This window comes from Mus caroli, unplaced genomic scaffold (assembly GCF_978045245.1).
Source record: "Mus caroli unplaced genomic scaffold, Mus_caroli_1 scaffold_2, whole genome shotgun sequence".
Lineage (NCBI taxonomy): Eukaryota > Metazoa > Chordata > Mammalia > Rodentia > Muridae > Mus > Mus caroli.
In genome coordinates this window covers 152,443,049-152,465,724 of record NW_028227257.1, presented here as the reverse complement: position 1 = coordinate 152,465,724, position 22,676 = coordinate 152,443,049, and the positions used below count along the sequence as shown (strand labels likewise).

Sequence of the window (22,676 nt, the reverse complement as noted above, 5' to 3'; positions counted from 1 at the left end):
GAGCCTTGTGTCAGGAGCCTGGTGTCTGGGGGCGTGGCAAACACCTTCCATCCCTTACAGGAACACCTGCTGGGTCTCCCAGGGTTTTAAACCTAGCTCAACCAGAAAACAGGCTGCCTTTCACAGTCCCCCAGGAATGGAGGAAGCAGCAGGCAGGGAAGGAAGAAGAGGTAACTACCAGCCGTGTGGCAGAACTTAGATATAAACAAACAGGCTGAGGTAGGAGCTAGTGGGAAACAGTGCCTCAGTAAAGGCAAATGTTTATAAAGAAGCAGAGTTCCCAGTGTCATTACTCAGGAACTGGGACAAGCTTAGAAAGGCCCATGGTTATATTTGCTCCTAACATGGGGCTGAAAATCCAAGGCTAGAGCCTGAGAAAAGAGCCCACGGGTGAAAACCTGCAGCCGTGCCCAGGCTTGCCAGCAGATGGCACATGGGACCTGGAACCACCTCGATCACCTCTGGGCCAACCACCAGCACAGTGAGCTAGCTGAACAGCGCGGGACAGGGCTGGCTGCAGCACAAAGCACAACAAAACAACAGAACCTTGGAGACAACATGCAGAAGAAATCCAAGCCCAGATAGGAGCCTCTGACAAGGTAAAAATGTTTGTAATTATGCTTATGCGTAAAGAAAGAAAAACTGGTATAGAAAATCATATTAAAAATAAAAGTCTTGAGCCGGGCGTGGTGGCGCATGCTTTTAATCCCAGCACTTGGGAGGCAGAGGCAGGCGAATTTCTGAGTTTGAGGCCAGCCTGGTCTACAGAGTGAGTTGCAGGACAACCAGGGCTATACAGAGAAACCCTGTCTCGAAAAACCAAAAAAAAAAAATTAAAAAAAAAAGTCTCTGAGGAATGTACGCATAAATTTTTGCAGCCTATTTTAATATACGTTCAACCTCTCCTCTTGCCACCACCCACCAGAGGTAGTGGAAGAGAAAATGTATTAGGACACAGGGGAAATAAACCTGTTTAGGAATATTTCTTTGGGGGCAAGTCCAACCTTCGTTGTCAGGATATTAACAATTCAGTCCTAGAGCAAACACTAAATATGAATCAGCAGTTGCAGTCCAGTCCTCTCAGCAGGTAAACACCACGCACGATCCAACAGCTTCGGTCCAGTCCTGAGGAAGCCATAAGACTCAACAACCAGCCCAAGGCCACAGAAGCAGCAAGAAGTCGCAGGAACCTTATGGGAAGTTCTTTGAGTTCCTCTCTGGCACCATCAATGCTATGTGAGGTGAACCAATCCACGTGGGTTGTTAGCGAAGACGAGCAAGGCAGAGCAAAGCATGCTCCAGCTCCCAGTCTGTGGGTCACATTTATACTCCTTCATTACATGTCCTTTCCCGTGTCTGCTCTAGCAGAGCATCCCTTCACCTGTGTCTGCCTCAGGGAAACATTCTTTCACATGTCTGCTATAACAAGACATTGTCTTACCAGCAAAATATCGTTTGATGAAACTGACTTTTCTTTTTTCTTTTTTTGGTTTTTCGAGACAGGGTTTCTCTGTACAGCCCTGGCTGTCCTGGAACTCACTTTGTAGACCAGGCTGGCCTCAAACCTGACTTTTCAAAGAAACCAGAAGTTTCCATTTCAGAGGAAAGAGAGTGTTAGAGATGTTAAAAGAAAAATATTTTCTGTGTTAAAAAATGGAAATCGGGCTGGTGAGATGGCTCAGTGGGTAAGAGCACCGGACTGCTCTTCCAAAGGTCCGGGGATCAAATCCCAACAACCACATGGTGGCTCACAACCATCCGTAACGAGATCTGGCGCCCTCTTCTGGAGTGTAGAAGACAGCTACAGTGTACTTACATATAATAAAATAAATCTTTAAAAAAAAAATGGAAATCTAGCCAGGCCGTGGTGGCACATGCCTTTGATCCCAGCACTTGGGAGGGAGAGGCAGACGGATTTCTGAGTTCAAGGCCAGCCTAGTCTACAGAGTGAGTTCCAGGACAGCCAGGGCTACACAGAGAAACCCTGTCTCAAAAAACAAAACAAAACAAAACAAAAATGGAAGCTGGAGAGCTGGCTCAGGGTTTAGGAGCACTGACGACTGCTCTTCCAGAGGTTCTGGCTTCAATCCCAGCAGCCACATGGTGGCTCACAGCCATCTATAGTGGGATCCAGTGCCCTCTTCTGGTGTGTCTGAAGACAGCTACAGTGCACTCATATACATAAAATAAATCTTGTATAATTTTGTTTCCCTTAACAGCACACAAATAATTATATTTTCTTTTTTTTTTTTAAAGATTTATTTATTTATTATATGTAAGTACACTGTAGCTGTCTTCAGATATTCCAGAAGAGGGCGCCAGATCTCGTTACGGATGGTTGTGAGCCACCATGTGGTTGCTGGGATTTGAACTCTGGACCTTCGGAGGAGCAGTCGGGTGCTCTTACCCACTGAGCCATCTCACCAGCCCTAATTATATTTTCAGTAATGATTACAATTTTATATACCCTCTTTAAGAAGAGATCAGAATAAAGCAGACTTGAGGAAAGGACTGAAAAAAAAATCCCTAATAAGTTAAGAACAAAATTTAGACAATCCCTTAAAGAAATTTCAGATGAATCCAATTCAAACTCTACATCATCATAGACTACAAAAAGGCAGTCTGTGTCCGTTAAAAAACCTAAAATGGTGTTTCCAGTTTTGATAAGGGAACCAGCTGAGCAGGGTCTACTGTGTTATCAAGAATTTGAGGAAGAAAAAAAAAAAAGAATTTGAGGGCTGGTGAGATGGCTCAGTGGGTAAGAGCACCCGATTGCTCTTCCAAAGGACGGAGTTCAAATCCCAGCAACCACATGGTGGCTCACAACCATCCGTAATGAGATCTGACTCCCTCTTCTGGAGTGTCTGAAGACAACTACAGTGTACTTACATATAATAAATAAATAAATCTTAAAAAAAAAAAGAATTTGAATGACGGCCCACGGAAGCACAAGACTTAAAGAGATTTAAGGAATCAGTAACAGCCTATAGCTTGCATTCACCATATGTAAAACAGATATTTAACAACTGGACCAGGCAAAAATCAATATAATTCCAAAAGATTGGAGAGATTTGATGGCAGCCACCTTAGAGCCTGGCCCTCAACTCTAATTGCTAACATAGTGGAAAGATGAGTCTTCAATTATGGAGCAACTGAATAGGACTAGAGGCATTGGTATTGCAAAGGGTCAGTTTGTATTCTGAATTAAGAGTGCACATTACCCTTGATGATGCCATCTTAGAACAGTATGTTTAAATGCTTGGGACAAGGTTGAACAACACGGACAATCTAAATTGTATGCAAAGATAACCCAGGGTTCAAATGACTCTTTCATTGACTTTTTACAAAGATTAACTACATCTCTGATTAAAACAGTATCAGATCCAACTGCTAGAGAATTTTTAACTGAATCTAGTTTTTGAAAATGCTGATGCTGAATGCAGAAAGGGTACTAGACCTTTAAGGACTAGATCCAGACCTCTTTATGAATTGATTAAAACTACTGCAGATATAGAATCTAATGCTCACAATTCATTTGTGGTTGGACAAAAACATTACAGGCGATATCAAAACACAGTATGTCCATTGCTGTGGCTGGGAAAGATCAGGTCATTCTCTAAAGGACTGCAGACAGATTTCCTGAGGATAAATTCCTCTCTAATTCACAGAGAAACTTTCCAATGAAATGTAGAAGGCGTGGAAGGAACGGACATAAAAGCTCATGAATGTAGGTCATCCACAGATATTCCAGGGAATTCCTTATTGTAGAAAACTGACTGACACAAACAATATGAGCCATTTGGTTTTGTCCATCAGGAAAGACTGTTCGGAAAAACAACTAGAAAAATCAAAGCCTGACCAAGCAGGGCTGCTGAAAACGTAAACCATTCAACAGAGATAGAGCCTCTCCTGTGGATAAAGCAAGACGTTCTAAACATATCAAGGAACCAGATGTTTTGGTAGGCTACTGTACACGACAAGAGTCCAAAGTTAAAAATACAGTTAGACAGAATTGAAATTGAAGGCTTGGGAGGTACAGGAGCAGGCGTGACAATAATTTCACAAGATTCCTGAAATCCAGCTTGGCCACTTCAACTATACTGCTAGCTTTTTTCGAAACCTCATTCTATCTGGGTTATGCTACTGAGTTAGTCTTTCTCTTGAGCTCCTCTAGACCCGTAAGGGCTCCTTGGCTCTCATTCCTAGAATACTGCCTCACCTGTGTCCCGGCAGCTGCTTCTCCGTGGTTCCTGCAAGCCCAACAAGAGAATCCCTATCTCTTACCAGGATCTTCTTCCATGAAAGCTTTCCCAAGCCAAAAGAGAGAGGAAAAAGAGGGAGAGGGGAAGAGGGGGAGGGGGAGGGAAAGGAGAGAGAGAGAGAGAATGCTTTCATTGATTCAACTGCTATAAAAGAAGTCTTTAGCCTACACGTCTAGCCTATACCTTACACTCCTACACCCTTAACAGGCTGAATCTGTCCCTGTCATGGTAGTGGAGCTTCAAGCCAAGACAGTGGGGGGGCCGAACCATTTCATCTTTACAGTGGGGCATCCCAAGGCCATCCGACTGAGTTTGACTCTACTCATAGAGCAAAGACCATAAAACCTCTTCCAAGCAACTTGCCTTAAAATAGGCAGGAACTTTCCATTCTTTAGCATTCTTATCTCTGGAAGCTTTTAGAGACACATCCAAACGGCATTTCTACAGGACATACCTAACAGCATCTGACATCTATTTAAGCTTTTATATTTTTCTAACAATTAGATTTTCTATGTACAATAATCGAATCTCCTGTAACAAGGAAATCTATACCCAGCAGTTTAACCACACTACTCTCATGGTGGGGTTTCGAGACTGCTCACCAGCAGTTTGCCAAACGGTTCCTATAACTCCTAAATCAACTTCTTTGATTCGGCTTGGTTTTCAAAACAAGATTCCTCTGTGTAACAGCCCTGGCTGTCTCAGAACTCATTTTGTAGACCAGGCTGGCCTTGAACTCACAGTTGCCCAAACCAACTTCTAAAACACCTGTCCTTTAGCTTTCTTTCTTTATGATCAAACTAGAGATTATTATCTATTACATTGGCCAGAGAGTTATGGAGGCTGCCCTTACTAGTCCTGTAGGAGAAGGTGTTCTATCTTTTATGTAGAATGGGAGATCTTTTATATTCTAGTTAAGAATCCATGGCACTCGGCTGAGCGGTGGTGGCACACGCCTTTAATCCCAGCACTTGGGAGGCAGAGGCAGGCAAATTTCTGAGTTCGAGGCCAGCTTGGTCTACAGAGTGAGTTCCAGGACAGCCAGGGCTACACAGAGAAACCCTGTCTCAAAAAAACCAAAAACCAAAAAAAAAAAAAAAAAGAGCTGGGCATGGTGGCGCATGCCTTTAATCCCAGCACTTGGGAGATAGAGGCAGGTGGATTTCTGAGTTCGAGGCCAGCCTGGTCTACAAAGTGAGTTCCAGGACAGCCAGGGCTTTACAGAGAAACCCTGTCTCGAAGAAAAAAAAAAATCCATGGCACTCCAGATGGGAGACAGGGATCACCAGTAAAGTTTACTATAGCATCTGTCACAGCCATCAATCACATCAGGCACAATCAAAGCACAGAGGGTACCCACCCTACACCCTCAACCCCTAGGCATAGACATGGTAGAGGTGATCCAACATGCATCAGAGGTTCTTACCTCCCTAACCTCTCCCTGATCCCACTTCTCTGTCCTCATTGTCACTCCATCTCTTGTTAATCTCTGCACATCAGCTACTAAATAACACTCTGCCTGGCTCTTTGGGGAATGCTGGCAGTGAGTCCCTCCTAGGTCAGACTTACAACCACCATTGATTGCTGTGGACAGACACCATGACCAAGGGAAGTCTTATAAATGTCAACATTTAATTGGGGCTGGCTGATAGGTTCAGAGGTTCAGTCCATTATTGTTAAGGCAAGAACAAGGCCAGCATCCCGGCAGGCATGGTGCAGGCAGTGCTGAGAGTTCTACAGCTTCATCGGAAGGCTGCAAGTGGAAGACTCACTTTCAGGCAGCTAAGATGAGGGTCTTAAGCCCACACCCACAGTGACACAGCTACTTCAACAAGGCCACACCTCCTAATAGTGCCACTCCCTGGGCCAAACATATATAAACCATCACAGATGGCTTACAGGTTCAAAGGTTTAATCCATTATCATCATGGTGGGAAGCATGGCAGCATCCAGGCAGACGTGGTGCTGAAGGAGAAGCTAAGAGTTCTACATCTTGATCTGAAGGCAGCCAGGAGAAGACTGACTCTTCCACAGTGGGTGGAGCTTGAGCACGAGGAGCCCTGGAAGCCTGCCTACACTGCGACACACTCCTCCAACAAGACCACACCTTCTACTAGTAGCACTTCTCATTGGCTAACCATATTCAAACCACCACACTAGCCTTATCCGTTGAACTATTAGACTCGCTCACCTAGCTGCTCATTAACTTCTCTGAGCAGGAGGGCTGTGGCACAGTGCTTTGTGACCCTGAGCAAATCTTTCTCTTTCTAATCCTGTTGCAGGATATCTGATCACCATGTGAATCCTGAGATTGTGTTATGGTATAACTCAGCCTTTAATCCCAAAACAATGAAGGTAACGTTAGTGATAGCAGACAAAGGGATGAACCAGAGAATGATTTGACAGAATAGGATATGCCCAATTCTCACAAGATGAGAGAGGAGAGGGAAGGTGGCAGTTTTACTGGGAGAGTTTTATAGAGACAGGTTGAAGAGAGAACAAGCCAGAGAATGAGATAGGGACAGAAAATTCTAACAGATTGCCAAAGTTAGTATGAGGCCAAGCAGAGCCATTCAGGAGAGGCCAGGAGTAAGAAGCCAGATCCAATCGGGTCAGCTTGAGAGGAGTTCGAGCCAGAACAGCTGAGTTGAACCAGCCAATCAGAAAGAACAAGAAAGGGTGAGTTTATTCAGCAGTAAGTCTCAGAGGATGAACTAGGCCTAAATAAGATTGTATAGAGGCTAGAAGCTTCCAGGACTAGCAGGTTAGCAGACTTAGGCAGTAAGCCTCTGAGACAACAATTACATCTGGGCGAATAAAAGTTACTTTACAAAATCCGAATTCATTCTTCCCTGTATGCCTGGTTTCTCTGGCTGGTTTCCCTGGCTTCTGGCTTCTAGCCTCCTTCCTAGAGGAGTCCTCTGCATCCACTGAGCTTGGCTGACAATAGTTCAGTCAGAGGGGCCTTCCTAAGATGCTGGGGCAGACAACCAATGGCCTTCTAAAAGCCGATAGGCTGATGAAGAAAGTGGAGCCACTTGACTGGACTTGTTGGACCCCAGGGCCCCAAGTGTTGAGAACGCGACCCCCAGAAACACAGCTTGACGACAGATCACTGCAATGACAAAATGGAAAGGCTTAGCCACATCCGGGAGGCCCAAAGCTGGAGCTGACGTTAGGACAGTTGTAATGGTATCAAATGCTTGTTGCTCTTTATTTCCCCATGCAGAGGGGATAAAGTGGGGCCACTAGTTCAGCAGAACCTGGAATCCACAGCCTGCAAAAGCCTGCAGTACCCAAGAACTCTCTACCTTGTCTTGGATTGGTGAGCGGAGGGATATGAAACAGTCTCTTTTCTAGCTTCAGAGAGCCATCACTGTCCCTTTTTTATTAGGTAACCCAAGTAACTGACCTGTTGCTGGCAGATCTGGGCCTTTTTAGCCGATGCTCGATATCCCAATCTCCCAAGTTCAGCGAGCAGGTGTCTGGTCCCCTGTAGGCACAGTTCTCTGCTGGCTGCAGCCAGCCGGAAGGTCGTTTACATACTGCAAGAGTGTTACCTTTGGGTTGGAGGCTCTGAATGCAGCTAGATCCTGATGTAAGGCTTCATCAAAGATGGTAGGAGAGTTCTTAAATCCTTGTGGCAGGCGAGTCCATGTCAGGTGTCCAGTTGTTCCTGTGTCAGGATCTTTCTGCTCAAAAGTGAAGTACTCTTGGCTCGAGGGAGTCAGGGTCAGAGAGAAGAAGGCATCTTTAAGATCCAATCCTGTGTACCAAACCTGTTCTGGTGATAGAGTGCTCAAGAGATTGTACGGGTTGGGTACTGTTGGCTGCATTTCAGCTACCCGTTTATTTACCTCTCTCAGACCCTGGACTGGACGGTAGTCGTCAGTCCCTGGCTTTCACACAGGAAGGAGAGGGGTATTCCAAGCAGATTGACACTTTCTCAGGATGTCCAACTGAAGGAGGCGATGGAGGTCTCATCCCTATCTCAAGCCTCTTTAGGCATAGGGTACTGTCGGACTACTATGGGGGAGGCCTGGGCTTTAAGTTCTACATAGACAGGAGGCTGATACTTGGCTCTCCCCATACCTGCTGTCTCTGCCCAGGCTCCCTGGAACCTGTGGAGCCACTTTCCCATTTCTTTATTTTGGGGCCTTATGTGCTCATAAAGGTTTGTTTGTTTGTTTTGTTGTTTTTGGGTTTTTGTTTTTGTTTTGTTTTGTTTTTTTGAGACAGGGTCTCTCTGTATAGTCCTGGCTGTCCTGGAACTCACTTTGTAGACCGGGCTGGCCTCAAACTCAGAAATCCACCTGCCTCTGCCTCCCAAGTGCTGGGATTAAAGGCGTGCACCACCACGCCCGGTTGCTCATAAAGTTTACATTCATCGTCTAGTTTAACAGTCAGAACTTGCAAAGGCTCTCCTTTTTGTCCTTTAACCACAGGCCCTTCGGGGAGGAAGTGAATTTGAACTCCCAATTTGGTGAGAAGATCTCATCCCAACAGTGGGTAGGGGCATTCAGGCATTACAAGGAATGAGTGGGATACCTGGCCCATGCCCAGGTCCACTGTTGTTTGGGTAGCCCATGGATATTGTTTACTCCCTGTAGCCGCTTGGACCCAAGACCTTTTGGAGGACATAGTCCCATCAGCTTGTAGCAAGAGTGAGTGTTATGCTTCTGTGTCCACCAAAAAACACTTCCACTTTGAGAGTGACCCTAGGTTCAGGGAGGGGATCTGAACCCCGTCTCCACTAATCACTATCTTCTTCCTGCACCACCAACACCTTGGGGTACAGGGCTCTCTTCTTCTTGGGCTTCTTTTTTTTTTTTTTTTTTTTTTTGGTTTTTTCGAGACAGGGTTTCTCTGTGTAGCCCTGGCTGTCCTGGCACTCACTCTGTAGACCAGGCTGTCCTCGAACTCAGAAATCCGCCTGCCTCTGCCTCCCAAGTGCTGGGATTAAAGGCGTGCGCCACCACGCCTGGCCTTCTTGGGCTTCTTAGGACATTCTCCTTTCCAATGTCCTTTTTCCTTGCAGTGCGCACACTGCTCCTTAGCCAGGGGCTCCCTTCTGTTGCCAGGTGCTACCTTCCTACATTCTCGGGGCTTCCTAGCTTTCCTTACTACAGTGGCCAGGATCTTATGAAGATTCCTTTCTTGCCTTTTGTCTCTTTTCAGCTCTCTAGCTTCCTGATCTTTCTGCCTTCTCTCTTCTTTTTCTTCTGTCTCTCAGTTATAGAACACTTTCTCGGCTACTTGCACAAGCTCCTTCATGACTTTATCATGTAATCCTTCTAACTTTTTTTTTTTTTTTTTTTTTGGTTTTTCGAGACAGGGTTTCTCTGTGTAGCCCTGGCTGTCCTGGAACTCACTTTGTAGACCAGGCTGGCCTCGAACTCAGAAATCCGCCTGCCTCTGCCTCCCGAGTGCTGGGATTAAAGGTGTGCGCCACCACGCCCGGCTTTCCTTCTAACTTTTGCATGCTTCTTCTTAATATCCTTGGCTATAGTAATAGTAGCCTTATGTTCTTCTGCTTTAGGGTCATAGGGCATAAACTGATGGAATGCCTCCATCAGGCGCTCAAGGAATGCTGAAGGGGATTCCGTAAGCCCTGAACCGTTTCCCTTACCTTGGCCAGATTGGTGGGGCGTCATGCTGCCCCTTGGGGAGCCACCATTAGTCTGGTGATAGACTCTCAGGTGTTCCCTACCTACAGGAAGGGCCTAGTAAGGGGGAACCCAGCATCTATCTCATTAGGCAGAAGAGAGGGTCTACCATCCGTTCCAGGTATGTTTTTTCTAGCCTCAAGGATAAATCGCTGTCTTTCATGCATTGTGAAGGGAGTTGGCAGTCATCCAAAGTCGGTCAGTGGGAGAAGAGAATAGAATCCAAAAGATTAGTCAGAGCCTGAGGGTTTTCGGGGGGGGGGGGCAGATTATGAGTTTTCCAGTTATAGAGATCAGCAGAGGAAAAAGGCCAGTACTGTAGAGGTTTGGTTGCCTTGGTCATTTGCGAGACCATAGACCCGGAGGGTAAAATAGGGGCATCAGGGGTCCTGGGGTCCAGGGCTGCTGGACCCTGTACTGGGGGTTGGGTGGAAGAAACCTCTGGCTCTTGGAGAGCCTGCGGCGCAGCCGGGGGGGGCACTGTGGGCTCTGGGGCAGGTGCCCCTCTATGTGGGGCTGGCACCGGGGGTTGAGCAGGGGGATAAGGTGGAGGAAGATCCAAAAGGAGTAAGTCTGCATCTCCAGAGGACAGAACGGGCTTCTTTTCTGTCTCAGTTTTCACGGCACACACTCTTGCCAGACTTGGATCTGAAAGTGAAACAAAAGGGCAAACCCACGGCAGGGGGTGACAAAACCAAATCCTCCCAGACAACAATATAGGGAACCTGGTCGGGGTGTCCCCCTGGTCCCAGAAAAAAATCCTCTAACTTCCTCTATCTTGTCTAGGAGGAAGGAGCCCTCTGGTGGCTGTCCAGTCTGATAGGAAGGCCACTCCGAAGCACACAGAGTCTGCCACTTTTTCTTTTTAACCTCAACAGACAAATTGTGAGCCCTTTCTTTTACATCCATCCAGTGGTCAAGGGTAATAGTCAGGGGAGTGGAAATGGTCTGTCCCATCATCTCGTCCAAATAAAGTGTCACAACTACACCACAGGAAACAAGTAAGATAAACAAGACCAACACAGGGCGTCCTACACGCGATTTCCAGAGACGCCTGATACTGTTTGTGCCAGGCGATTGCTGAACCCTAGCAGCTGCTGGGTTGAGAAGGACCGTTTCTGATCTAACCTCTCAGCGTGACTCTGGAGCGCCCTCCAGCGTCCTTTGGCCCATGACATCCGACACGTCTGCCCGTCACAACAGCAACCTGGATGGGGTCTCCTAGAAGACACCAAAACCTGAGACCAGTCCAAAACCAAACCTGAAACCTAAAAACCAGTTGTCCCCTCCCAGGACAGTGGATGCAGACAACACGAAACAGAAAGTGACACAGACCTGCTCGAGCATACCTCCGATCTCTTCGCCAATTGTGGGTCTGGGGGCTCACAATCTCGCTGGGCCTCCAATTGTTGGACCCCAGGGGCCCAAGTGTTGAGAACGCGACCCCCAGAAACACAGCTTGACGACAGATCGCTGCAATGACAAGAGGTTTTTATTTCGTAGCACGTGGGGTTGCTCAGCCTCGCAGGGAGAGTCAGCCACGATTGTCAAAAGTACAGCTTTTTTATACTCTTTTGAAGGGGGGGGGGGTTACACAGCTATATTATTATGGGCTAGCCAAGCAACAGTATATTTTTTATTTTAGTGGTCAGCTATTGGTGTGCCAGAAACTTTGTCAGCAAGGTCGGTTTATCTTAGAATTCAAACTGAGGCAGGGGTCCCAAGGACTGTTATTTTTGTCATGGCTAACTCTTGAGAGCAGCTAATCTTGCTCTGGCAGCTGTGGTCATCATGACCGATAGTCAGTTCCTCCAGATGGGGAAGGGGCCGGGTGGTCTTGAACTTGTTTACATTGGCAGGGAAAGGGAAAATTCTTCAAGCAGCAGGGGTAAGGGAGAAGCTCTGCAAACAGCTTTGGTGCACATTAGCCAAGCTAAAACTATATTTCTTCAGACTAAGAAGAGACAGGGCCTTGGCCAGATTCAGAGACTCTGGTTCTCCCTTTCCTTGACTTTCTGAAAGTTTTTCTCCAAAATCATACCTCACATCTCAGCCTGTGTTGGGAGACCTACAATCCCTGCCTAGGAGCTGGGCGTTCCGCAGGCTGGGTTGGAGTTAGAAGATCAGAGAAGTTACTGACAAGGTTCAAGCACAGGCAGGGCAAGGCTGAAGGCATGGATGGGTGGGACTCAGGTGGCTTTCAGATCTCTAGGTACTTGCCCGCTCCCAGATTTACTTGGCTCCGCCCCAGAGACCAGGAATCCTGCTGTGCGCTGGGCTGGGCCTGGGGGTTGTGCTCTGGGAAAGTCCAGTTCCTGTTTTCTGGGCTGAGGTTTGCTCCTCCTTCCATCCTAAAGCTTGGTCAACTCAAAGGGAGTGGTTCTATAACCCCAAAGACAGTCTCATCTGCTCTGCCCCACCCAACTGGGTCCTTGCACCGTACCGCACTGCAGCCCCTGAGGAGGAGGAGGAGGAGGAAGAGGAAGAGGAGGAAGTCCCAGTGCCAGAACAAGCCCGACAAAGTTAAGGTACTCCTCTGCAGCCCCAACTTCTGGGTTGGACCTGCAGGGTTTGGGTCTGAGTTTGGCATCTGCTTCGCAGTTCTGTGCAGCTCAAGCCTGAGCCTGAGGCTAGTGAGGCAGAAATGGTGAGCTGGGAAGGGAAACTGGGGTCCCAGAGGGCAAGAGAGGGAAGGGTTTGCCAGAACAGTGTATGCAGAGCCCTAACCTCCAGGATTCCAGATCTGGGAACTTTCTCTGATTTCAGGCTTACCACACTCTCCTCTCCGTGGCCTGTAGCGTTATCTCATCTCCCCCCAACCCTTTGGTGGTGAAGAACCACCAAGCAAAAGGTCTTTGAGCCAGATTGCTGAAGCACCTTCTGCCTGTGTCACAAAGCTCAGACCCCACCTCTCCCAGGTGGCCAGAAATAGCTTTAGGAAATTAAGAGTTTGCCTCCATGAACTTAAGTCACTGGGGATGCTGTCCCAGTCCGTTGCTAGGCGATTCTTTATCACTTTGTTGATGAATGGACAGAGCCGAGACATAGACCACTGCCTGGGGGTGACATCCTAGCTGCCACTGAGCCTGGCCAGCTGAAAGAGGGAAATAATTGGAACATTTCTTTGCAGGTGTTTCTAAGACCTCAAGTGAGGTAGGCCCAGAGCCTGACAGACCTAAGGTCCTAGGGGTTTCTGAAAGTGCCCAGTTTCTATTCTACACCCAGTGATGACCCACCCAAGACTGGCCCGGGGCCTAGCGTTCTTCCTGCTCGCTGGCACAGGTCTCTGGGTCCTGTGGTGAGTTGCTACTTGGAATCTCTTCCATGCCCTTCTCAGTTCTCCTGCCTCCTAAATGTGATAGTCAACCGGTTTCTCAGGACCCATCAACCCTCGAGGCTCAGGATCCTCCAGCCTCAGGAAGGCTAACTAGTTTTGGCTTTTGTGTTTTGCCATGATTTGGGTTTTCCCAGCCTTTTATTTGCCATGTTTTCTGCCTAGACTGTCCTTCAAACCATGTTGATAAGAAACCCTGTTCATGTTCCTAAAGTAACCCCTATTGGCCTTGTGGGGGAGTTATGGCCACTGCATGTCCCTTACTGTCTGTCTGTGGGAAGCCATGCTTCAAGGATCTAGCCATACCATGAGTGACTAGCTATGTGGACAAAAAGACAGCTACACACTGGGCCCTATGCTAGAGATGGGTCCTTACTCTGCAGTCAATAGCCATGGAGTGATAGGAGACTCTTTCCCAAATGAAGGTCTTTGCTCCTAATGAAGTGCACAAGCGAGGCCATCCTTTAAGGCAGTATAGCATTTAACGGGCGTTTTTCTTTCTAGGAAGTTTATCAAGGACTGGCTGCTGGTCTCCTACATTCCCTATTACCTCCCCTGCCCAGAGGTCTTGTAAGTACTGGATGAGAGGATTTGGCGACAGAGTGGGGTGACCATATTTGGAGAGACAGGAAATCTTTTAGGTTGATGTTGTCCAAGGGAACCTGTAGCCTTAACTTATGGCTCTGAGCAGTGCTCCTTAGAGCTGCTGTAGACTCGTGCTGAGAACCCGGGATTCCAGCCTTCCAACATCCTGCTGCGCTCAGCCTACTTCTGCTTTAGACATTGCCGCACCGCTCTGGGCCTCCCTTGCTGCTTGCTGTGTGTTAGACGGGAGGGTAGACATGGCCCTCCTGGGCTGCTGCTTCTGAGGAGCCTGGTGTTCTGGTACCTAGGAGGTGGTCAGTAGAGAGTCCTGTTAGGAAGGAACCTCTTGCTCCATTTTGTGTGGATGCAGGGGGAACTGAGTGGCATTGGGCTAAAAAGGCCTTCCCCATTTGGTGAACCTGTTTGATAGCCAAGGGAAAAGATCTTTCGTGTTTCGTAATAGCTAAAGAAAAATTAAGCATCTAGATTATAGGCTATTTTATAACATGGGTGATTGATTGACTAATAGATTGATTGATAGATTGATTTTTCTGAGATACAGTTTCTCTGTGTAGCCCCGGATGTTCTGGAACTTGCTTTGTAGACCAGGCTGGCTTCAATTTCAGAGATCCACCTGCCTCTGCCTCCTGAGTGCTGGGATTAAAGGTGTGCACATCACTACCTGGCATGACACGTTTTATTAAAGACAGAATAATCCTTGTCCAGATGTTTATAACAGGATCCCACAGTTCTGGCCCATGATCAAGAGCTGCTGTGTTGAATTTGTTGATGGCTTTCTTGTTGGCAAGTCTCCAGGCAAGTACAGGGCATTGTATGCTAAGATATAGAGGTTTGTGTATATGTTTTGGACTCTTTCTTTTTTGTTTTGAAGACAGTTTTGTTTTGCTTTGTTTTGTTGTTGTTTTGTTTTATTTTTTTGAGATGGGGACAACCAAGCTAACCTTGAATTTATTATTTATTATTTATAATAAATATTAACCTGGGATTAAATAATATAATATAATATAAATATATATTTATATATATATGTAAATAAATAATAAACCTGGGATTAAAGGTAGTATGTATTATCACACCTGGCTATTACTATTATTGATTTTCTTTTTTAGACAGGGTTTCTCTGTGTAGCTCTGGCTGTCCTAGAACTCACTCTGTAGACCAGGCTGGCCTTGAACTCACAAAGATCGGCCTTTGCCTTCTGACTGCTAGGATGAAGGGCATATGGCAACACCACCTGGCTGTTATCATTTTTTAACGTGCTTAAGTGTCTACATGTGTCTGTGCCATGTGCCTAGTGCCGCCAGAGGCCAGAAGAGGGTGTCAGGTGCCCTGGAACAGGAGCTGTAGGTGATTGTGAGCCACCATGTAGGTATTGGGAATTAAACCCAAGTCATCTCAAGAGCAGTCAGTTCTCTTAACCACTGAGCCATCTCTTCAGTTCCTATACAGGATCTTATGTAGCTCAGGCTGTCTGCCTGTCTTAGTCACTGTTCTGTTGCTGTGAAGACACACCGTGACCAAGGCAACTCTTATAAAAGAAAGCGTTTAACTGGGGGCCTACTTGCAGCTTCAGAAGTTAGTCCATTATCATCATGATGGGGAGCGTGGCAGCATACAAGCAGGTATGATGCTGAGAGCTACACCGTGATCTACAGGCAGCAGAGAGAGAGAGAGACTGGGGCTGGGCTGGAACTTTGAAACCTCTAACAAGGCCACACCTATATGACCTGATGGGGACCATCCTTATTCAGACCACCACACTGTCCTATTAGGTTTCTATTCCTGTAACAAAACGTCATCACCAAAAGCGGGGTGGGAGAAAAGAGTTTCTTGGCTTATATGTGTCCATCATAGCCCATCACAAAGGGCAAGTCAGGCAGGAAGCTGGAGGCAGGAGATGATGATACAAAGGCCATGGAGGAGTGCGGCTCTGTAGGCCTATATTTTTCAAAACCTACTTTAATAATGGTTCTTAGACCCTTTAACCTCCCTTCTAGCCTATCACCCACCAGAGGTAGTGGGAAGGAAGGGTTAATAGGGCAAAGGAGGACCTGTTTAGAAACAGTTCTTTAGGACTGTGTTCTTGTGCATCATTCCTTAACGTAGCTAAAGCATGTCTGGACTTGTAGGAGCAAAGAAATTATTGTCGGGATGCACAGAATGCTGAATCCTGGTGTGACATACTCTACTTGATTCTGACTGCTTCCTTTATCTTCTGAGCAGGGACACAGTAGATAAGAGTTCAGAGAATGGCATGAAGAGCAGAGACAAACCATGAAGGGCCAGATACTTTGCACTCACAGTATTGTCGAATACCTTTCTGGAATAAGCACTCCGACACCAAAGAGAGTGGAGGAGAAGTGTCTCCTGAAAGGGACCCAGTTTGTACTCACATTTTATTCTCTTAACACCACAAGGCAAGGCAGGCAAGCAAACGAGATTTTACAGAGGCGAATGTCGGTTAAGGGCGAAGATACATCGGCTTGGTTATTTCTCCAGCTCATCCTGTAGCAAGTGAAGTCATGCTTGGCAGATAGGCAATTCAAGCAGTGCTTTAAGTAAATCACTAAATAAATCAATAGATCGGTATTTAATAATTAGCCTTCTCTTCATTGTTCTACTTTAAGAGGAAATACCAGTTCATAGAGGCAGAGGTAAAGTGGTGGCAGGGACTCAATGGGCAGGTCCACAGAAAACATTTCTCTCTCTCTCTCTCTCTCTCTCTCATTTTGGTTTTTAGAGACAAGATTTTCTCTGTGTAGCCCTGGCTGTTCTGGAACTCACTCTGTAGACCAGGCTGGCCCCAAACTCACAGAGATCCATCTGCCTCTGCCTCTCTGCCTCTCTGCCTCTCTGCCTCTCTGCCTCTGCTGCTCCACCATGCCAGTAAGCTTTGCACCTCAACATAATTGAAAGAGGGCCATCAAGAGAGCTCAGTCAATAAAATGCTTTTCTTGCAAGCTTGATCACCAAAAGCTGTGAAATCCATGGGTATGGTGGTGTGGATTCCCTTACACATCTTCATGCTGAGCTGGTAGAGGCAGGTAGGTCTCTGGGGCTTGCTGCTAGCTGATTAACCTACTCGGAAATTTCTCAACAAGGGAGAGATTTTTCTTTTCTCAAAGAAAAGGTGAGGCAACTCCCCCTTGAGTGCTCATGTAGCCTCTCCAGGATCTTGCACCCCACCCCCATTCCCGTGCCTCTCTTTCTCTTAACCCTTGTGTTTATGCTTACAGTAAGGTATCCTTGACAAGTCCTCCTCTCTCTCTGCCACCAGCAACATGAAGCTGCCCTTCAGGGAGGAGAAACTGCTGCAGCCTGTGACACAGTAAGTAGACCCTTTCTCCTTGGATTCTGGCCCTGGGAGTGGGAGCTGCCTCCCTCACACTGGCTCTTCTTGTTTACAGGTTACAGTACCCTCAGCCTAAGCTGCTGGAACACGGGTAGGTGTCAGGGAATGACCTGGTCGTGGCAGGGAGGGGACCAAGGAGATCCAGAGTAGCCAGAGGATGGTGAGGATGGTGGAGGGATAGCAATCAATAGCAAAGGGGACCTGGGCCCCAGCAAGCCAGGGAGCCAAGCTCCACCTGTCACTGACTGTGTGACCTTAGGCAGTTGAATCTGCTTTACCTTTTGAGATCATATATTACCTACTTTGTACAAGGCTGGAACAGTAAACAGTGGCACTGTGCAGCATGCCTTACTTAGAAAGGGCACGCCACCTATGGTACACTCTGTCACCTTATGAGTTCTAGGACACTCCAGAGCACTGGTTCTCAACCTGCCTAATGCTGTGACATCCCCCCCTTTTTAAAAATATTTATTTATTTATTTATTTATTTATTTATTTATTATATGTAAGTACATTGTAGCTGTCTTCAGACACTCCAGAAGAGGGCATCAGATATCGTTACGGATGGTTATGAGTCACCATGTGGTTGCTGGAAATTGAACTCAGGACCTTTGAAAGAGCAGTCAGAGCTCTTAACTGCGGAGCCATCTCACCAGACTCATTTTTTTTTTGTGACCCCTTTAATACAGTCCTCATGTTGTACTGACCTCCAACCAAAAAACTATTGTGTGGCTACTTCACAACTGTAACTTGGCTACTGTTAGGGTTCATAAATGTAAATATCTGGAATGCGACTCATGTGGGGGTCGTGACCCACAGGTTGAGAACCACTGCTCTAGACACTCTGTGTGTCCATCCCAACTCTCAGGCTTCCCAGCCCTAGCTGGAGAAAGCTGTTATTATCCCCACTTTCACATGGGGAAATTGAGACCCAGAAAACAGGACCAAGATGCTGCCCAGGCTTCCAAACAGGAAGGCAGGCTTCCATGGCCTAATCCTCCCCTGTGCCAGACCCACAGAGCTGCTGACACTTACCCCGTGGTTGGCACCCATCGTCTCCGAGGGAACCTTCGACCCAGAGCTTCTGAAGAGTATGTACCAGCCGCTGAACCTGACCATTGGCGTCACCGTGTTTGCCGTGGGGAAGTGAGTCATGGCTGAGGCAGGAGTGGGGCTTGGTCTCCCTGAGCCACAGGGGCTTCTGGTCTAGGAGGAAGCCTGCCTGGCCAAGTGCTGTGGAGTGTGGGAGAGCTTTCTGATATAAGGGCTCGCCTGCCATGGAAAGGGAGAAGTCTAGGTCAGGATCAGCAGGGTATGTACAGGGAGAGACTTTGTCCTCCCTACCTCTTCTTGTCCCTACCTGGCCTTTCCTTTAAGTCTGTCTGGAACTGTGTTTGGGCCCTAGAACTTAAAATACTGGCCAGATTAAAAGAGGACCACGTAGGTGAGGTGAGCCCCTGGTTTTAGGGATGGATTCTGCTGTATGTCCCATTGTCTAGCATTCATTTTCCCTTGATTCTGACCCCTGGTAGCCTCTCAACTACTTTCGTCCTCCTGGTGTTCAGTATGAGTGTGTATAAAGTGGTCAAGTTTCTGAGCAGAACATTAATAGAGATCATAGGAATCCCAAACAACACTGTCTGCCATGCTCAATCAAAACATGATGACTCAGTAGGTAAAGGCTCTTGCCTCTAAGTCCAGTGACTTCAGTTCAGTCCCCAGGATGGGAGGAGAGAAATAACTCTTGGCAGCTGTCCTCTGCATTCACACATATAAATTAATTAATTAATTTTTAAAAATCTTTGGGAGGCAGAGGCAGGCAGATTTCTGAGTTCGAGGCCAGCCTGGTCTACAAAGTGAGTTCCAGGACAGCCAGGGCTACACAGAGAAACCCTGTCTCGAAAAACCAAAAAAAAAAAAAAAAAAAAAAATTTAAGAAAGCATATCAGACACAGAGGAAGAAAGCCCAGGTGGTAAAATGCTTTCATGCAAACATGAAGACCTGTGTTCCATCCCCAGCATCCATGTTGAAAAAAAAAAAAAAAAGACACACACAATAGCACATGCCTGTAATCCTAGCACCAGGGATGCAGACATAGGAACATCACCGAGTCTTGCCACCTAGCCGGCTTTGCCAGATTATTGAGGTCCAGATTCATTAAGGACCTATCACAAAAAAATAAGATGGTGGTGGCGCATGCCTTTAATCCCAGCACTTGGGAGGCAGAGGCAGGAGGATCTCTGTGAGTTCGAGGCCAACCTGATCTACAGAGCTAGTTCCAGGACAGCCAGGGCTATACAGAGAAAAACCCATCTTGAAAAAACCAAAAACAAAAACCAGAGCAAACAGCAAGGAAGATGCCCACGTGCCTAGTGCCAGCCAACAGGACACGTGTGCACACAGCCACAGGTGACTAAAGATCAGTCTCAAATGGTTGTCACACTCGAAGTATCCCTGGTATCTCTAATTATAAACACTTGAACCAGAAGAGTCTCATGGTATAGAATTTGTGTAGACTTTAACAATTATACATCTTAATCCAAAACTCAGAAGCAGGGCTTTCAGATGAGGGTGACCAACTTTGACAAGGATTGTGGGAGTTTGACAGATAAGGACCCCAAGGTAAGACCTCAATGACTTCCTGAGGTGAAAAACTAGTGTGTAGACTTCAGCGCATACTGGGGACCCGGGCAGTTGTGGACAGCAGTGGTTAACAGAGCTGTCATCCCCAGGTACACCTGCTTCATTCAGCCCTTCCTGGAGTCAGCTGAAGAGTTCTTTATGCGTGGGTACCAAGTACACTATTACCTCTTTACCCATGATCCTACAGCCGTTCCCAGAGTTCCCCTGGGTCCTGGTCGGCTCCTCAGCATCATCCCTATCCAGGGTTATTCCCGGTGGGAGGAGATCTCCATGCGCCGAATGGAGACCATCAACAAACACATTGCCAAGAGAGCCCACAAAGAAGTGGATTACCTCTTCTGTGTCGATGTGGATATGGTCTTCCATAACCCATGGGGTCCTGAGACCTTGGGGGATCTAGTGGCTGCCATTCACCCAGGCTATTTTGCTGTACCTCGCCGGAAATTCCCTTATGAACGCAGGCAAGTTTCCTCTGCCTTTGTGGCAGACAATGAGGGGGACTTCTATTATGGTGGGGCACTCTTTGGGGGACGAGTGGCCAGAGTGTATGAGTTTACCCGGGCCTGCCACATGACCATTCTGGCAGACAAAGCTAACAGCATTATGGCAGCCTGGCAGGAGGAGAGCCACCTGAACCGCCACTTCATCTGGCACAAACCATCTAAGGTGCTGTCCCCAGAGTACCTCTGGGATGAAAGGAAACCTCTGCCCCGAAGCCTGAAGATGATTCGATTCTCCTCAGTGAAAAAGAATGCCAACTGGCTGAGGAGCTAACATCCGAGCTAAGACCCGCCCCATGCCAAGCCCAGCTTACCCCTTGCATATCTCAGTATACCAGGGGAATCCAACCAGGAAAATGGATGTAGAGACAATGTAAACTATGAGATGTTGTGTACCCACAGTCATATAGCAATCCAGCACATGATTGGTTGGACAAGAGGGAGGCATCAAAATAGACGGCTTTTCAGGCCTCCCCACACCTACCCAGCAGGATGGATGTGCCTTCTCGAGGCAGGCTGGGGAATCCAGCTTTGCTCAGAGTGCCTGTGGGCTGCTGCCCTCGATTGTTAGTTAAATATTGATGCTTAGTTTTGTTTTAATCTGCGATGGTGGAGATCCAACCTGGGGGGCTTGCACACTGAAGGGAAATGCTCAGCCCCTGAGCTGCCTTCAGCCCTGCCTGCTGCCTTGAAGCTGCACGTTAATGCCCTCATCCCAGCAGTACTGTTCCCCTAGCCATGGGCAGCTATGGCTTGCTCAGGATTCCTGAGCTAGCTCTGAAACAGACAAGGCTTGGCTTCCCTCTGGTCACCTGTATCCCATGGTGAGCCACACTCTCAGGCACTCCATGTCTACTTTGTTACATGGTTTGAGGTAGCTTTCAATAAAGATGGTGTATACTAGATCCTGGCCAGGATTTTACCTGTACAGTGGACTATTTTTGCCAGTCTAGATAGTTCTGGGGAATCCAAGCAAGCTGGATTTCTTTCTTTCTTTCTTTCTTCTTCTTTTTTTTTTTTTTTTTGGTTTTCTGGTATTTCGAGACAGGGTTTCTCTGTATAGCCCTGGCTGTCCTGGAACTCACTCTGTAGACCAGGCTGGCCTCGAACTCAGAAATCCACCTGCCTCTGCCTCCCGAGTGCTGGGATTAAAGGCGTGCGCCACCACGCCCAGCTGCACAATCAATGTGGGAAGAAGTTTGGTTAATGGTTATTCAGGAGATAGAGCTCCAGCTGCTGCTGCCACAGACTGCTTATTCCAGTTCTGGAAGCCTGGGTAAGGCGGGGTCCTGTGGACAGATGCGCCACACCTAGAGGGTAGCAATGATCAACAGCCTCATTGTACCCTCAGCCCCAGGGCATACAGGAGGTGGTCCCATCTGTATTCATGGCCACTACACCTCTCATAGGTCACTAGTGAGCAGGGGACTCCAGGGCAGTGGGACAGATGGGCCAGGATCAGAGGTTGTAACAGCCTGGGTCTAGAACCTCAAAGGCCCTTAAAAACCAGGCAGAGATGGAATTGGATATTGATTGAGAGCCTGGCTTCCTGGTACACACTTCCCTAAGCTGCAGCATCTTTTCCATTAAAGGAAGCAATGTGTGGATTGGGGCTATACTCTGAAGTCATAACCCACCATCCCTGGCAAAGCTCACCCTGAGCCTGGTTTTCTATACCTTATAATTCATCTGCCAAGCAGGCGTAGTTATAAGAGTGGCCAGGCAGAATCTCCACTACAAGAGCACAGCCTAGCAGGAGAGTCCCTGGGGCTTCTAGACAGAGGAGCTGGAACAGACTGTAGCCTCTGTCCTTGGTAGAAAGCACCTGTCTGAGGTTGGCAAGCCTGGAAATGGTCCTGAAGCCGAGCTGTGGTACAGGGGCAGTATCTACATTCAAGGAATTGTTCTTTGGAGACGCCTCCGAAAGACAGGCCTAGGGTAGCACTGGCCAGCAGGGGTGACGATGGAGGATCTCTCTCAGCCTAGCTTTGTGCCCACATCCAGCCAGCTTGGTCATATGGCCTCTTCAATAGGCAGCTGAGGCCTTTCACCTGGTTCCTATTTGGGCCACAGTTCCCAGACGATAGCTGAGAGACTGAACGCAATTTGTATTTATGTTGCTTTCCAGCAGAGGCAAGGGTTGGGCTGGGAGCGGCTCCAGCAGGAGCCTGGCCCTCTGTCTCTGAAGGTGGCCACGGACAATCCCAGCAAGGGGTCCTCAGTCTCTGTGTAGAAAGATCAGACTTGAGGTTTGTGGAGCGATGGGCAACACTCTTCCAGGACAGACAAGTTTTATGGGCTCAGAAGCTTTA

The 22,676-nt window shown here is 47.5% G+C and overlaps 1 protein-coding gene across 6 annotated transcripts; it reads left to right on the top strand.

Annotated features, from left to right (window-relative positions):
* The first annotated feature begins 137 nt into the window (after window positions 1-137).
* On the top strand, window positions 138-21,303 carry LOC110290105 (globoside alpha-1,3-N-acetylgalactosaminyltransferase 1). 6 transcript variants are annotated; one of them, XM_085835074.1, is made up of 8 exons: window positions 138-599; window positions 12,286-12,456; window positions 13,059-13,226; window positions 13,767-13,832; window positions 17,146-17,196; window positions 17,276-17,311; window positions 18,232-18,366; window positions 19,954-21,303. In XM_085835074.1, exons 3-8 carry the CDS (start codon window positions 13,156-13,158, stop codon window positions 20,636-20,638), a joined length of 1,044 nt encoding a protein of 347 aa, XP_085691200.1. In that variant the 5' UTR covers window positions 138-599; window positions 12,286-12,456; window positions 13,059-13,155; the 3' UTR covers window positions 20,639-21,303. The 6 variants fall into 6 exon arrangements, with proteins under 6 accessions (XP_085691200.1, XP_085691201.1, XP_085691204.1 ...); XM_085835075.1 differs by lacking the exons at window positions 138-599; window positions 12,286-12,456 and having other exon boundaries at window positions 13,063-13,226; window positions 17,105-17,196; XM_085835078.1 differs by lacking the exons at window positions 138-599; window positions 12,286-12,456 and having other exon boundaries at window positions 13,071-13,226; window positions 13,771-13,832; window positions 18,232-18,311.
* Window positions 21,304-22,676: the final 1,373 nt, after the last annotated feature.